Source organism: Arvicanthis niloticus, chromosome 21, assembly GCF_011762505.2.
Source record: "Arvicanthis niloticus isolate mArvNil1 chromosome 21, mArvNil1.pat.X, whole genome shotgun sequence".
Lineage (NCBI taxonomy): Eukaryota > Metazoa > Chordata > Mammalia > Rodentia > Muridae > Arvicanthis > Arvicanthis niloticus.
In genome coordinates this window covers 24454467-24471022 of record NC_047678.1, presented here as the reverse complement: position 1 = coordinate 24471022, position 16556 = coordinate 24454467, and the positions used below count along the sequence as shown (strand labels likewise).

General features: G+C 39.8%; 1 protein-coding gene across 3 annotated transcripts in view; it reads left to right on the top strand.

Annotated features, from left to right (window-relative positions):
* Positions 1-16556, top strand: part of Dnajc13 (DnaJ heat shock protein family (Hsp40) member C13) — a 101378-nt gene that overhangs the window by 19721 nt on the left and 65101 nt on the right. For all 3 annotated transcript variants that reach the window (XR_013105561.1, XM_034483755.1, XM_076917382.1), the window contains exons 3-15: positions 1772-1847; positions 2589-2738; positions 3107-3148; positions 6615-6815; positions 9588-9794; positions 9889-9984; positions 10536-10627; positions 11586-11752; positions 11866-11945; positions 12033-12202; positions 12693-12792; positions 14255-14362; positions 15399-15554. Coding sequence is in view for 2 of the 3 variants with exons in the window: in XM_034483755.1 (XP_034339646.1) it covers positions 1772-1847; positions 2589-2738; positions 3107-3148; positions 6615-6815; positions 9588-9794; positions 9889-9984; positions 10536-10627; positions 11586-11752; positions 11866-11945; positions 12033-12202; positions 12693-12792; positions 14255-14362; positions 15399-15554 (1645 nt within the window). In the remaining variant the exon portion in view is untranslated. The remainder of the gene's footprint in view (positions 1-1771; positions 1848-2588; positions 2739-3106; positions 3149-6614; positions 6816-9587; positions 9795-9888; positions 9985-10535; positions 10628-11585; positions 11753-11865; positions 11946-12032; positions 12203-12692; positions 12793-14254; positions 14363-15398; positions 15555-16556) is intronic.

Genomic DNA, 16556 nt, shown 5'->3' with positions numbered 1-16556 from the left:
AGTACTGTAGGTTATCTCAGTGTACTTGGTTACCCTGTCTCTGGTGGAAGCATGACAGTTCGCTTGAGTCTTGTAGTAACTTTTGGTTAGTATACTGTATGTCTCTTTTTTAAAAAAAGATTTATTTATTTTATGTATATGAGTACACTTGTAGATGTCTTCAGAAGAGGGCATCAGATCCCATTACAGATGGTTGTGAGCCACCATGTGGTTGCTGGGAATTGAACTCAGGACCTCTGGAAGAGCAGCCAGTGCTCTTAACCACTGAGCCATCTCTCCAGCCCTTCTACATAAGTAGAAAGCAGTTAAAAGCAGAAAAACTTAGAGCTCTGGAAACTATTTGATTTATTTTATAATTCAAGTATTGCTGAATATGAGTAATTTTCAATAGTTATTAGTCATGAAGAGGTGTTTTTTTTTTTTTTTCTTCCTAATTGAACTTTGTTTCTCTGAAGCTACTTGGTTGCTATTCATTTTTGTTTTAAGAACAGGCCAGTGTTTCAGTTTTCCTTCTCCAGTTGCCTGGTTTCAGTATCAGAATTAAGATGCCTCCATTACCCTTCTCCACTCAGAGCATGGGTGTTGCCGCTTCTCCACTCAAGACTGCTGAGTCTGCGGGTTTTGGACGTTGTCAGTCTTCACAGCCTTCCGACATTCTTTACAGTGATGGTTCTTAATTTTGAAATTTATCTGCATAGAGGTGTAGGGGATATTTTTTTTTCTTTATTCCATATCTATGGCAGTGAATGTTTTTGTTCCTAGTTTTTTCTTACATTTTCTTATTCTAACTAATGTGTTGCTCATTTTGTTTTATATATAAAGAGCTGTCTTTATTTTCAAATGTTTTTGTAGTTAAATTTCTGCTTTTATCAGTACGAGATTCTCTACATCAGTGTTACTGATAATTGGAGTAGTCTTTCTTGTTTGGTATGTTACTTTCAGTGAAGACAGTAAAGTGAGAAGTGAAAGCTGCTTCCTACATGTGTAAAGTTGCAGCACAGAGACTCAACAGGTAGTTGCTTAAGTTAGAATTAACGTTCCCTTATGTGCTGTGCTGAACAGTTGCTGGCCATACTTCCCTTCCTTCCCATGTGGTTTTGATGAAGGATACTTTGAAAGAATTAGCCATTTGCAGTGTTTTGTTAAAAGAGGAATGTCCTATTTAGAATTCTTGTAGCATTCTGGCTTGTGCCTTACAGACTTAATCTGTGCTAATATCACCCACCATGTTTGTCCAGAGGTCGTTTGTTCGTCGTTCATTTGTCTGTCCTTCCTTCCTTCCTTCCTTCCTTCCTTCCTTCCTTCAAAGTAAATATAACTTTTCTTTGTTTTTATTTCATGTGTATTAGTATTTTGCCTACACATATGTCTGTGTGATCGGATCCCCTGGAATTGGAATTACACAGACAGCTGCAAGCTGCCACATGGGTGCTAGGAACTGAACCCGGGTCCTCTGAAAGAGCAGCCACTGCTCTTAACCACTGAGCCATCTTTCCAGCCCCAAGGTCATATTTTTTTTATGCAGGAATATTAATAGTTCCCACTAAAATAAGTGGCAGATAGATTTTAACTTTGATTGACATTTTAGGATATTAAATTTGAAAATATAAAAATAAACTATATTTAATCATCATTGAACTATTGATCAGCCAACATGTTTCTGTTTATTGAAATATGTTGAAAAATGTATTCATTTTGTGCTAATATCATATGTATTTTCATAAAACAATTTGTTTCTTAAAACTAAATGTAAGCATGTCTTTCCTTGTAGGTATAAGCGAGTCTTTTCAGTTGGAACCCATGCAGTTACTACATATAATCCCAATACCTTAGAAGTAACAAATCAGGTAATTTTAATAGAAGTTGTTGAGGGTGTACATGAACCTTTAAAAGTCAAGATCGCAGCCCATTTTGCCTGCTGAAATCAGCAGTTCAGAAGAGGAATGTCAGTCTGAAGATGAATGTGTGTACATGATGCCTTGTGTTCAGGACTGGAAGTAAGAAGTAAGCTGTGTGTGAGAGTGCACACACACGCGCAGTCTAGGTTCTCTCGGGAATGACTTTCACATGTTACAGTTTCTAGCCATCTCCTCTATAAAATTAGTTTCTTTCTAAAGTTGTTACTACTACTCAGGCATATTAGTTATGTCACAAGTATTATTGTTCACAGATTTTTCCAAAGATCTAGAATTACTTTTTTATAAAGGCAAGACTAATTGAACATGAATAAATAAACATGCTTAAATATAGTCCAGTTTTTAATTCTAAATTAGGCATGTTTTGTAGATTTGTCTTTCTTAAGGAGTACACTCATGAAATGTTATTCCCTAATTCTTTTCACTTACTTAAGTTGCTTTATAGTAACACTAACATCATAATATAGATTTCTTTTATTACTGTCTCTGATAATTAAAAACGTTTAAGGGAACTTAATTGTAGAATTGCTATAGGCACTACTCCTCACTCCTCAAACTGCAGTGTTTATAAAATGTTGTTCCTTTAAGCAGAGAATATGGAATGCAAGAGATGAAAAAAGGTGCACCTTAGTACCTCAGAGCAAAAGTTAAAAGCTTCCTTCTTTTTGCCAGTGGCCTTATGGAGACATTTGCAGCATCAGCCCTGTGGGGAAAGGACAAGGAACAGAGTTCAACCTCACATTCCGTAAAGGCAGTGGAAAAAAGTCAGAAACTTTGAAGTTTTCTACAGAGCACAGAACAGAGCTGCTTACGGAAGCTTTGGTGAGGACCCTTGTCACAGACTTGGTCTCTCTTCTGAAAGTGAAGTGACTGTCTAGATACTGGGTTCTGCCCCTGTGCCCACTCCTCCGCTTTATATTAACCTTGACTTGACAAGAAACCTTTTCTTTCCCATTTAAAAAATAAAATAAAAACAGGAACTCCTTTATATTAAGTGTATTGGCTTTTCCAAGTGTATGTGCAGGATGAAACATTATATGTTTAATCTGTAAATATTGTTAAACTATAAATTTCCTAACAGTTTAGTATCATAATAACTAAGTTGTGGCTTTTGCCTGGTTTGGGGGAAAAGGTCGGCTCAGGAGCTACCAGTCTGTCCTCACACACTATGCTTGTGTTTTCTCTTTCAGAGATTTAGAACTGACTTTGCAGAGGGAAAAATCACAGGAAGGGTAAGATTTGACATTTATTGGTGTGCATTCTTACATGAGTAAATGTTGCCTTCATTGTAGAAGTCATTCCATAACCTGTGTGTTCCTGTTCCAGTAAACAAAAGGAAACACAACCTTAATGCCTCTCAACAGGAGAAAGACATGAATGTGGTTTAAGAGGAGCCATCAAATATCAGGAAACAGATTTCAGACTTATTTTTGTCAGATAAGAAAAAAAATTATTCTCTTAAAAGCCCAGAGCATTAAAAATGATGTAGGGGTAGAGCGCTAGCTCAGCAGTTGAGAACACCATCGTTCTTGGAGAGGACCTGCATAGCAGCAGAAACCATCCACAGGCTCCCAGGGATCAAATAACCCACTCTGACCTGCACTGGCCCTAGGCACACACATGGTACACAGGCTCATGGGCGGGCACGGCGCTTAAACACACAAATAAAATTACAAGCAGTGCAGCCATTCAGGTGCTTCTTAAAGTCCTCACCACACAGTGGCAGTGCTGGTAGCCTTGTAGCAGTTTGCTTTGTTGAAGGTTTGAGGTTTGGGAGGTTTGGTGCTGTCCTTCCCCATGCTCCGTGTTGGGTCTGGTTTATATGAAAGCCCAGCATGGTGTTAGTAGCTTTAAGAAAAACCGTATTGCTTAGTGGAGTCCTGACTTTCCCAGCCAGGCCTCTCTCTCCATTAAACCAGAAACTTCTAGGGAGCAGGGATGAGAGAACTTTTGGGTTTTCTCATGATATATCACATTTCTTAACTGTGTATGGGTTTTACCTTTATATACACTTCTTTTCCCTGGCATTGGAGATTAAACCTAAGGCCTTTTCCACCACCGAGCTCCAGCTGCAGTCCTCAGGTTTTAAAGTTTGAAACTGAGACAAGGGCTAATTCAGTTTTTCGTAGATGGCCTTGAACTCCCTCAGTAGCCCAGGCCGGTGATGGGATCACAGACCTGTACCACAGCATGGCTTTCTCCTTTTATGATGGGGAGAAGAAAGCCTTATATTATAGCTGAGGTTGTAGGAAGCGGACTCTGAGATGCTGATAGAGCTGGCCCTCTCCTTTCAAACTCTCGTCTCCCCATGAGCATTTTTCTGTTGGGTTTAAGCTCCCAAAGCTCTGCTCATTTTAATGCTAGCCCTTGGCTGGTTGCCTCGGAGCCATTTCAAATAGTTTCATGTCAGCTGACAAGCTACTTGTTTATTGCCATTGAGGATCTTCTGTTGGGTTTCTGTAAATCACAACTTGGTGTGTCTATTATAATTATCTCAGGTGAATTTTCTGTGTCTCTGTTTGGATGACAACTGCTTCCAAAACTCAGCAGTTTTATCTCTTAGCTCCCTTTTGTATTGGTTGAGGTAGAAACAGTATTACCAGAGGATATGATACCTGCACCTCTCCAGAACAGGGCAGGGCTCCTGCTTCAAATCCAGCTCCATTGCAAGTTGAATTTGGTCACCTTTGATATACTCTAAATTATGGTCTTTCAAACTCCCTTAGGCTTGGCCTCAACAATAGTTCTTAGAGATAATGATACATTTCCATCAGCAGATGCTATCGGCTGAGAGAAATGGAGACTGTCCTGTAGAGTGAATTTGGGTGTTCTGGCAAGCCTAGTTGAAAAGCACCATTGTGCTGAAAAGATGGCTCAGTGGATAAAAGTACTTGCTGTGCAAGCCGTAGAACCCGAATTCAGAAACCTCCTCCCCCACCAATATCTGAAAAGCCAAGCCAGGTGCGTGATTGTAATCCCAGCACTAGGAGGTAAAGACAAGGGGCTTCCTGGAGATTTCTGGTCAGTCAGTATGCTCCAGGTTCATTGAGAAGACCCTGTCACAATTAGGTAGACAGAGAAAAAGACAGCCAGTGTTATCTCTTGCCTCCACATGCATATACACAGGCACATGCAGTTGCACATGAAGCCATCAAGCATGTGAATGCAGACACACAAGAAAAGACAAACACCACAATATTTGGTGTTCTCTTACTGCCCTTCCTGCTGGAGAAGTATGGTGTTGATCTGCCCTCTGTCAACCATCATCAGGGGCCCAACTGTCTTCTTGAGTGATATAGACACTTTTATCTTTTCTACAGAATTCTTTCTATGGAACTTTTCTTTGTATGAAACTATAGAGCAGTGGCTGAGGCCACCGGTGTGAGCTGGGCCCCGTGAATGTCATTGAGTTGTTAGATGTCAGTGAGAATGTTCATAACGACAGTGCCCTACGTCTTGCTGAACACAATTGAAGACAATTTCTCTTGATGTCAAAAAATAGTGTTTTTGAGCAGCCAGTTCATTTTTACTGTAAGAATGGTGCAGTGCGTTCTTCATACAGGATGGAACACTCCGGCATTAGAGTGCAGAGGGGGTATTCATTGTACAGTTTGCAAGTTGTTTGCCCTTTCTCTGTCTCCTGCTCCATCTCATCTACATTGTTCCCTTCTGTGCCACGTCATTTCCTTTAACAACCTTCATTAAACTTTTTCTGAAAGATGAGATTAGAGGTGGGGGAAGGGGAACCACAAAAATTGTGTTGACACATGCCTAAGCACATTATGCTAATTAATAAAAACATAATAAGACAAAACAAGAGTAAAAGGCCATCGGTCATGCTGGTCATCTGATGCCCAGCTAGTCTGATTTGCAAAGGGATCTCATCATCCCCAGGGTACTGTGCTTACTATTTTGATCAGAAGTCAAAGGTAAACCTTTCAGTTAGGATTAAGAAATCTTACACTGGTATAACTTTGGCTTCAGAAATTTGGGGGGAAGGGGTACAGATAAATTGTATGTTAATATACTGGGCCGACACAAAGTCTTTAAATTAATACTATGTCTTCCCTAGAAATTCAACTTAATCAAAAGTTGAAATTCTTTTCCTTAGAAAACTCACTCAGAGTACATTTCTCTATCTAATGTTTCCTTTTGGGGCATGGCTGTAGGTTATGTGTGATTTTAAGGCCTCTTTTTGAGGGTCAGGCTTTATGCTATGTATGGTTTATTGGTTGGTTTATTTTTTTGTTTGTTTGTTTTGTATTTTTCTGCTCTGTTTGATTTTTGAAACAGGGTCTGGCTCTGTTGCTTCTGTTGTCCTGGAACTCCTGGGTCCAAGCGATCCTTCTGCCTCATCCTCTGAGTGTCTGGCACCATAGGCATATGTTTTTGCCAGCTGGATTTCCTCTTGTTTCCTCTTTCCACTTAGAGGGTAGTTTAAAATTCTTTCACAACACATTGTAAACCTAGGTCTTTGCTGTGCTCAGTTAGTATAAACATTCTTAATGAAATCAGCAGTCCTACGCTCTTCCCTGTATCCCTAGCTCAGTTTTACAACCTGGCAGTTTGTCTAGAAGCTGTTAAAACTTTCAGTGTTTAGATTGTTGGTCCTTTCTGAAGTGACTACACAATCGATGTAACTTTATTTTATGGCATGCTTAAATTTGATCCTGAAGGTAATGTTGTACTTCTCTCTAGAGATACAACTGCTATAAGCATCACTGGAGTGATACACGGAAACCTGTGATTTTGGAAGTAACTCCTGGAGGCTTTGACCAAATAAATCCTGTAACCAACAGAGTGCTGTGTTCCTATGATTATAGGAACATTGAAGGCTTCGTAGACCTTTCTGATTATCAGGGAGGATTTTGTATACTCTATGGAGGATTTAGTAGATTGGTAAGTAGTTTTTATAAAAAGACATTTTCAAAGGGGATAACTAGAGTCTGGGGAGATGACTTAACCAGTGAAGTGCCTGAGGACCTGAGATAGATCTCCAGACAACAGCTTAAAAGTAATAGCTGAGAGTGGTGGTACATCTGTCCTAGCACTGGACAGACAGACAGGCTGGGGCTTAAGAAGCCAACCGTGCTTGAGGAGCAACACGTGAGGTTGTCCTCTGGCCTCCACATGAACTTAAACACACATGGCTTTATAATAGAAGAAAGTACGGTTTTCACACGTGACTGTATGGATATCTTCTGGGAAAAATATGGTGTTAAGAGTCTGGCAGGCTTGTGGTGTCACAGATACCTAAGGTTAGTCCCTTTGCTGTCTCTAAAATGAGGAGAATAGTATGCACAATATGTAGAATACATGTGTGCGTGTGTGTGTGTACTTGTCTGATGACTGGTGAGGTAATTTAATAAGATGCTTCACACCATACAGTACTTAGTCGCATTCCATAAAAGGTGCTGTAGTTTTTACCAGCATCATGTCATATCTGAAAGTTTCTAAGCTTTCTTTGAAAGATGTAATTTAGAAATCCTAGTTCTAGGGACTGTCCCTTGTTGAGCTGTTTATTCTATGAAATGTGAGTGTGCATTGGCACTTCCAAGTCTGGAGCCAACAGCATGGCTTTGTTTTGTAATTTTGAGTTAATAGGAAAAGGGGAGATACCAGACACTGTGTAAGATGCTGAAACCCTGTTTACTACACAGTAATGTGGATAGGATCATCTTTGCAGAATCGTCCCTTCCTTGATAAAATTTAAGCTGGCAGCCTCACATGTAAGTACTAGTGTCTATAATCGGAAAGGCCTACCTACACATTTTCTTGTCAGTCTTAGTTCCTGTAGCCATCTTAGTGTTCAGGAAACACGTTCCCAGAATTGAGTGTTCTGTGGATACAGTACACCTGTATTGTAGTAGGTAACAGAGCAGAGGCAGTATAGATCACCTAGATGCAGTAAGAGCGTAGGTGGTAGCCAAAGGAGAGCAAACACAGCAAAGGGCATGTAGACAATCTCACTTATAACATGCAGCTTGCTCTCAGCCCTTTCTGCCTCAGGCTTTCTGTGCTGATGGATACCATCCTGGTTTCCCTCATTTGAAATTTGAAATACACAGGGTGGATATTTTCTTACATCTGAGTGTAGACACAAAACATGAAAGCCCAAAGAAGAAAGCTTGTCTCCCCCCCCCACCCCCCCCCGTTTTAAAGTAACTTAAGATCTCCTGTCCAAATGCTGCCTCCTCCCTGGACTTTGCTGTGATTGACCTCGTGGTAGGAAATGTGCCTAATTCAGTCATGTGACAGCTGTCACAGTTATTCCGCCAAGCTATAAGGTGGAGCAATATCTGTTAGGATGTTCCTTTTATTGCTAGCATGTTTTATTGCTTAATGACAGGAAGAAGAGTCCATGTAAATTATCTCCTAAGTACAGTTGGTTCAATATCCATGGTTTCTCCATCCATGCATCAACCAGCAAGGGATCAGAATAGGAAGGAAAAGTTTGTACCTGTACTGAACATTGATAGAACTTTTCAGTGGCCATTCCCTAAACAATACAGCACACTACTGTAGTGTAACACGTGTATTCAGTATTATAAGGATTCAGAGATGGTTTAAAGTGTACAGAGAACATATAGATTACATGTAAGCACTGTACCACTTAAGGGACTTTAGCATCTGAAGATATATGGGTCCTGGAGCCAGACCTTCTCATATACTGAGTGATAGAACTGAACTGTGCTATAGTTTTGTAAAAGATACTAACAAAAATGAATCACTTACTACAAATGTGATACCATAACAGATTTAGTTACCCAATCTTTAATTGCTTTGTGTTTATGGTAACTGCTCAGTTGGTAGGAATAAAGTCATGTTTATAAACATGATCTGACCAGGGTTTCTCAGCAAAAATAGCTGTAACTTTCTTTTCTGGCCAAAACAAAAATCTTCGTGGGTCATTTCTACCTTGTCCTTTGCAATGTATCTAATGCAGTTCTGGTCTCCAGGCACCCAGTGCAAATCTTTTTGCTTAGCTGTGTAGCACAGTGTTGACTGTTGGTTTGTAGCAATAGTGCCCCGTGATTATAAACATTCAAATATTCTTTAACATAATTTTGCAAGAAAACCACTGTCCAAAATAGCTCAATGCAGAGCTACCTTGATTGAAATGAAATGCTACCCTACAATGCCCACCTACCTTCATTTTTTTATTTCTTATTTTTATTTTTTAAGATTTTATTTATTTTATGTATACACTGTAGCTGTCTTCAGACACACCAGAAGAGGGCATCGGATCTCATTGCAGATGGTTGTGAGCCACCATGTGGTTGCTGGGAATTGAACTCAGGACCTCAGGAAGAAGAGTTAGTGGTCTTAACCACTGAGCCATTTCTCCAGCCCGCCCACCTCCCTTCATAGGCTTGGGGTTCTTCCTTGAAGGCGGCATGCTGTTTGGTACAGTGGTGATTGATAACAAGGCTCTGAGGTGTCATGGGATAATGCCTGTTGGCTGAATTGGCTTATGGTTTCATATTGCAAACTATGTGTTTTTAATTTAGTATTTGCCTTTTAACTACAATACACTGTTTATTTACCCGGTATGTTCTGTCACCTTTAGTCTTAAAGTTGTTACATTAGTCTCTTTCATGGGTGTTAAGTAAATATGGTCCTTTTTTTAGTTGTTTGATTCCTGACTTAGAAATTTAAAAATCTGTGCAGCATTTATTTGCGTCAGAGCAAAGAGAAGAGATCATTAAAAGTGCAATAGAGCATGCTGGCAACTACATAGGTATCTCCCTGCGGATCAGGAAAGAACCATTGGAATTTGAGCAATATTTGAATCTTCGCTTTGGAAAATACAGCACTGATGAATCTATCACATCTTTGGCGGAGTTTGTGGTCCAAAAAATATCTCCTAGACATTCGGTAAGAGCTGTGTGTTGAATATAAAAAAATATTCTAGTGTTTTGACAGCTTTCTTTAATAACTTTTAAACATATTTTCATTTTACTGTTTGAAGGAACCTGTGAAAAGAGTTCTAGCAGTCACAGAAACATGTTTAGTAGAACGAGATCCAGCAACCTACAACATTGCAACATTGAAGCCCTTGGGAGAAGTGAGTAAGCCTACTTGGCTTAAGTAGCCAGCTTCCTATTGATAAACTTACGTTTCTGTTTTAATATTTACTAGTTTCTAAGGAATGAGAAACAGGCTGGCATGGTAGCTCACTCTTGTGAGCTTAGCACTTGAGGGGTTGATGCAGGGGATCAGGGGTTCTAAACCGGCTTCAGCTACATATCAAGTCCAAGGCTAGCCTGGTCTACATGAGGCCTTGTTTCAAAAATCAGCTACAACAACAAAAGTGAATGGGAAACAGGCATGATCTTTGTTTAATTATTAACCTTTTATTTATTAGTTTTAAGACAATGGAGAATATAAACATTACCTTCCTAATATACAAAGAATGGAACATTTATTCCCATAGTTGCATATTAAATTTGAATGAAACTTTTAAATGATTTCATAAATTCTGATATTATAAGCAGGTTACATTTTGTGAATATTGACTTTACAAGAAAAAAATGTCTGGTTTTTACAATGAAGTACTATAGTGCTAAACATCTAGGGGTTTGGGTAAACTTTTTATTTGAATTTTGTTTATCTTAGGTCTTTGCATTGGTTTGTGACTCAGAAAACCCACAACTTTTTACCATTGAGTTTATAAAAGGGCAAGTTCGGAAATACTCCTCAACAGAAAGGTAGGGTTGGGTTACCTGTGTGTGTGTGCATGTGTTTGTGTGTCCTTTATTTTTTAATTTTGAGATCATAGTATGTGCAGGGCAAATAAATTGGTCAATGAAGAGTAAAAACAAAGATAATCTGAAACTTTGGAATTATTTAATTTGGGAGAAGACATTGCTGCATATTTTAAATGACCTCAGTTAACCTGGTCTGTGTTGATATGCATATCCAGAAACAGATGTAATTCGGATGAGGCTTGTCTCATCAGTGATTCTGGGTATTGGCAAGGTGACCATCTTAACAGAAACACTTATAATCATGGTAATGTTTCAGAATTGCTGAAACCTAGAAAGATTGCATATATCATGAACTTGAGCAGGCACCCAGAGTGTCATGTTTCCACACAGTGGGTGCCTCTGCAGCAGTGCAGACCCTGGGCACTAATACAAGCAGCAACATGGGTGAACCATAAAAGCAGATAATGAACAAGACGTGTGAGACTACATGCTGTATGCTTCTGCTCTTTTGGATGTTTTAAAACAAAATCAAAAGTACATGTATTACATCAGAGATTGAGGTTTTCCAAGTAGATGCAGAGGCACCTTTTGTGGATTATGATGGTTGTCCAACTGCTTTAATTTATACAAAATTTTCAAAGATTTTAATGGAGTGTGATTTGTATGTTAGGCCCAAGGAAAGCTGTTAAAGATAGGTAACCTGTAGACAAGCTAAACCAAGAGCACAGAAGCCATGGCTTATCTACCTCATACCAAGTCATACAGCAGTAGTAGGGCAAAGGGCTGCTCTGGGCCCAGAACTCTGCCCTTCATGCTGAACCCCAGTACTGAACCCCACGGAACCACTGATCCTCAGTAAATCCCCTAGCACATGACCTGCAGAAAGGCCTGTGCTGCACTGTAGACACAACGTCTCTTCATTATCAAACCTAAAGCTTTTGCTTTTGACTTTGCTTAGAGATTCCTTGTTAGCAAGTTTGCTGGATGGAGTAAGAGCCTCTGGTAACAGAGATGTTTGTGTTAAGATGACACCGACCCACAAAGGCCAGCGATGGGGGTTACTCAGCATGCCTATAGACGAGGAAGTTGAGAGCCTTCACCTCAGATTCCTAGCTGCACCTCCTAGTAAGTACTTCCTTTAGTGTAATTGTATTTCAACACACCAACAGGATGGTAGTTTAAAAACTGGGAATACAAAGCTTTAAGTCTCCCCCTTGAACCTTCTCATCTCTTTGCAGATGGCAACTTTGCAGATGCTGTATTCAGGTTCAATGCTAACATTTCATACAGTGGAGTTCTGCATGCAGTAACACAGGATGTAAGATAAGTTGTGTTGTGCTCTGTTCATTGTCACTAGCTTTTGCTGTGGCAACGTACCTCAAATATTTACTCTTTGCTTACCTAGGGACTCTTCTCAGAAAACAAGGAAAAGTTGATCAATAATGCCATAACAGCACTGTTGTCTCAAGAGGGGGATGTCGTTGCTTCAAATGCAGAACTTGAGAGTCAGTTCCAAGCTGTGAGGAGGCTTGTAGCCTCCAAAGCTGGTTTCTTGGCCTTCACTCAGCTTCCAAAGTAAGTTAGCCCTGGTAGAGGGCTTGCTGCCTCATGTCCAGGGCTCTGGGTTTAATCTCCATGACTACAAAAAAAACCGTGCATGTTGCTTTTAGAACTTTATATAAAGATTTTGAACAACTTAAAATAGAAAATACTGAATAATTTATTTCTTTTATGCGGGCTAAATCTCTAATATATGATGGTTGGTTTAGAAGTTTTTATCCTTGAGAATGAAAAAGGAAGGTAGATGGAGCTGATGTGGTTTATTGGCCCCGTAGTCACTGGTAGTATTACTGACTTCTGTGTTAGTGGTTTCCATTAATTCTTTGCCCTTTCATTAACACTAAAAAGGTTTCCTGGTAAAGCAGATATGGTTAGGGAAGTGCATTCTAGAGGTGGAATTTTGAACATGTAACTGACACCATGCCATTGTGGAAACTTAAGATGATGTATAATTTTAATAATAATAAGTGACATTCTGTTCTGTACTTGGTGTTTGTTGTGAAAGGTTTCGGGAGCGCCTAGGAATGAAGGTAGTGAAAGCACTCAAGAGAAACAACAACGGAGTCATCCACGCGGCTGTGGATATGCTCTGTGCCCTCATGTGTGTGAGTACTCTTCCTAGGTTGACTGCAGGCTTTCCTTCCCATAAATCCATAGTTGCGCATTCCCTACGTTGTTGTCATGGCCATTTGTCTCTTCAGTTAGCACATCCTGTATACCAACTGGTGTTTTGTGTGCAGTTCCTTCCATCCAGTTTGCTGGCAGCCTAGTGAAGTAGTCTCATATGTGCAATGTGAAACGGAGCCCAAGGCACCCCTGAGGTGCAGCACTTAGTGCTTGGTGGTGGTGAGGAGAAGGCGTCTCGGTGTGTCTGCATTTCAGAACTTGAGTAGGGATCTTTCAGTTCTGGATAGGCTTTGCCTCGCATGGAAGATGGCTTGTCCAAAAACATGCATGAGAAGCACACACAACAGGGAGTGATTGTAGGTGTGTGTGGGATGGTGAGGGTGGGTGATTGGGACTCATGTAAAAGCCTTCTCTGCCAGACAAAGACCTGGGTTTGTCTTTTTATAACATCAACTGAAAGATTTCTCAACAAGAGAACAATCACATGACTTTTAGAAAGCCCACTCTGGTGGAACATGGAGGAGAGAGAAAAATTGTCTTGCAAAGAAACAGATGGTGAGTTGGGGCAATGATAGTGGCTGAGGAAGCAACACATGAAAGCTGAGTGGCACAGATGTAGCTCAGTGACACAGTGGAGAGAGTGACAGCTATTTAGTACTTCCAAGTTCCTCATTTATCTCAGGGTTTTGTATACTATCTGGGATTGTTCTGTAAATAAAGCTTTGTAGGCAATCTTAGTGATAGAGGACAGACATGCATAATCACGTGTGTAACACTTTGTATTTATTCTCCAAAATGAATTAAAGTTTATTATCTCAAGCATTCTAAAGAATTCTGTAAAAGAATTAAACTAGAATATACATTTTGTGAGACAACTGAGTTTATGCATTGGCTCTGTACAGGACTGGCTAGGGTTAGTCCCAGCAGTCTGCTTTTACAGCTGAGGATGTTGCGGCTCAGGTAGTCACCTGCTTCCCTTGCCTAAGCCTCTGGTCAGGTTAGGATCTGAGCTCTCCTCTGACCACCATGCAGGCATCAGCAGTCAAAGGACAGTTGCCTTGAGGGGAAAAAGTATTTTCTACTTTGCCAGTTTTAGCCACTTGCTTTTAAATTCTGAGTTTCGTCATTTCAAATTTAAATTATAAAGGTCTTGGGATGAGAATTTTTGGTGAGAAGGCCTGTGACTGTGAGAAAGAGCGATGCTTGTGCAGTAACTGTGTGGAAAGATCATGTTCAGTTATTTGTTCGGGAAATTATCAACTTTGATGAGACACGAGAACTGTCAGCTGTATCTGCTCCTCATCACAGGTTTTCCTTCTGCCATGGATTTAAAGGCTATGGTTTTTAATTGCTTCCATGCGGAGCAAATGTCTGTATAAATGCCTTTTCTGTGACGCCAACACAGGACACTGCTTATGAATTTTACTCTTTAATCAACAGCCCATGCATGATGACTATGACTTACGACAAGAGCAGCTAAACAAAGCTTCTCTTCTCTCTTCAAAGAAGTTTCTGGAAAACTTATTGGAGAAATTTAATTCCCATGTGGTAAGTTGTAATTAATTTTTCTTCATGGGAAATGTCATTCAGAGATTTCCCAGAAGTATGGTGTAAAGTTGTTTTAGTCATGGTGCCTGCCCCACAAATGGTTACAGTTCATTTGTCACTAGTAACAAAATACTCCGGGACTTTATTAGCTAATATAGTAATTAGAGGTTACTAATAATATTAGCTGACTAGGAAATGGAAAAGAATACCAGAAATGCCTTCAGACTTTTATAAGGATATTTCAGATTTTTTTCTTCCTTAAAAAATAAATGTTATAGAATAAATTGTTCTAAGAATAAGTCTCACCATAACTGACTACCAGTCCCTCAGGCATTGTCCTTCTTAGAGTATAGAAATTTTATGAACACAATAAAATTGCCACGGTTTTACAAATATTGTTAGATTGGTTTTCCTTTTTTTCCCCCCCATTTTTATTAAATGTGTGTGTTTTGCCTGCCTGTGTATCTGTGCCCCATGAGTGCAATGTCAGTGGAGACCAGAAGAGGGCATCAGATCCCCTGGGAGCTTACCCATCATGTGGGTGATGGGGATGGAACCCAGGTTGCCTGGAAAGCACAGCAAACATTCTTAACTGCTAAGCCAGCGCCGCAGCCCTGTGACTGACTTATGACACACCTCCCTTCCTCCTCTCCTCCCCTCTGTCTCCCTCCCTCTCTCCTCCTCCCTTCCTCCTTTCCTCTGTCTGTGTGTCTGCTTCCCTCCCTGCCTCCCTCCACTCAGTTACACATTAACTTTAATTAGAATGTACATTTGAGAAATTTGAGTTATTCTCTTGAGGTTTTATGTTAAATAATTAATCTTGAATTTTAATTGTGTTCTTTAGAAAATGATAAAGAGTGGGTTTACTATATTAACTAATAAATATTCCAGCACCATAAACATTTAAATCTCTGTTGAAAAATTTGAGTCATTGTTTCTGTGTGATACCCAGAATGAAGAAAAGGAGCATGTCATTGCTGTGTTGGGGCTGAAGCTCCCTGCATCCGTTTCTAAGCATTGTGCTGCTTTCTTTCAGGATCATGGGACTGGTGCCCTAGTAATTAGTTCACTCTTGGACTTCCTTACCTTTGCCCTCTGTGCTCCATATAGTGAGACAACCGAAGGGCAGCAGTTTGACATGCTCTTGGAGATGGTAGCCTCCAATGGAAGAACCCTTTTCAAACTCTTCCAGGTGAGTTTGCATGTTCCTTGTCTAATGACTGCACTGTCTGAATGACTCCTTTAAGAATTGTTGCTTCCCATTGTTCACGTGTCTCCACCAGTCAAGGATAGCTGATATATCTAGGCTGGGTATTAGGTTACACTTCTGATTGAACATTACCAAACTTATAAAACCTTTGATTAACATTTTTTAAAAGTGTATAAAAGCAAAAAGGAAAAGGGGGCATGGGATAGGGGTTTTCAGGGGGGGAGGGGGAAGGGGATGGCATTCAGATGTAAATAAAATATCCAATAAAAAAATAAAATAAATAACCCACAAATCCTCAAACAAACAAAAAAACCCAACAACAAAAAGAATTGTTGCTTCCCTACCCTTCGAAGTACAGAATCAGTAATTTAGGGCCTTGCCCATGTCCCAGGCAAGCACTGTGCTACTGAGCTCTACCTACATCTGGATCAGAGTGTTTTAAATTGTGTGTGCACATGTGTATGTATATACGTGCATGCTTCCATTGAGACAGCATAACCTTGAACAACGCCATGTCAGATTTTTAACCCACAGGTTTCTTGGTCTTTTATGTAAAGCTGTCACGCTATTGGCCATTGTTGTGTATTCTTTGCTAGCTCAGATGTAGTGAAAAGCTTGCTTTCTTCCTAGATAGGCTTAAAGTTCCCTTTCTTTACAAATGTCCACATAATCAAGGTGAGTTTTTGCCAGATTGTTCATAAGCACTGGAAAATATTTGTTACTTTCTATGATACTGTAGTGTTTATTGTCATATATTTGTATACGTATTTTATATAAATATTTGTGGTTTTAGTGCTATTAATTATCGTATATATTGTTATTCATGTTAGTGTTGCCTGTTTCCTAAGCTGTCATAAACCTGACATGCTTAAAACTAGACTGATCTGAGTTTGAGATGGATCTTTTCCTAACTGGTTTTCCTAGTTAGTTACTTTCCCTAACTTTGTGGCTTATCACCTTGCACAAACTGTCCTTAGGCAGAAC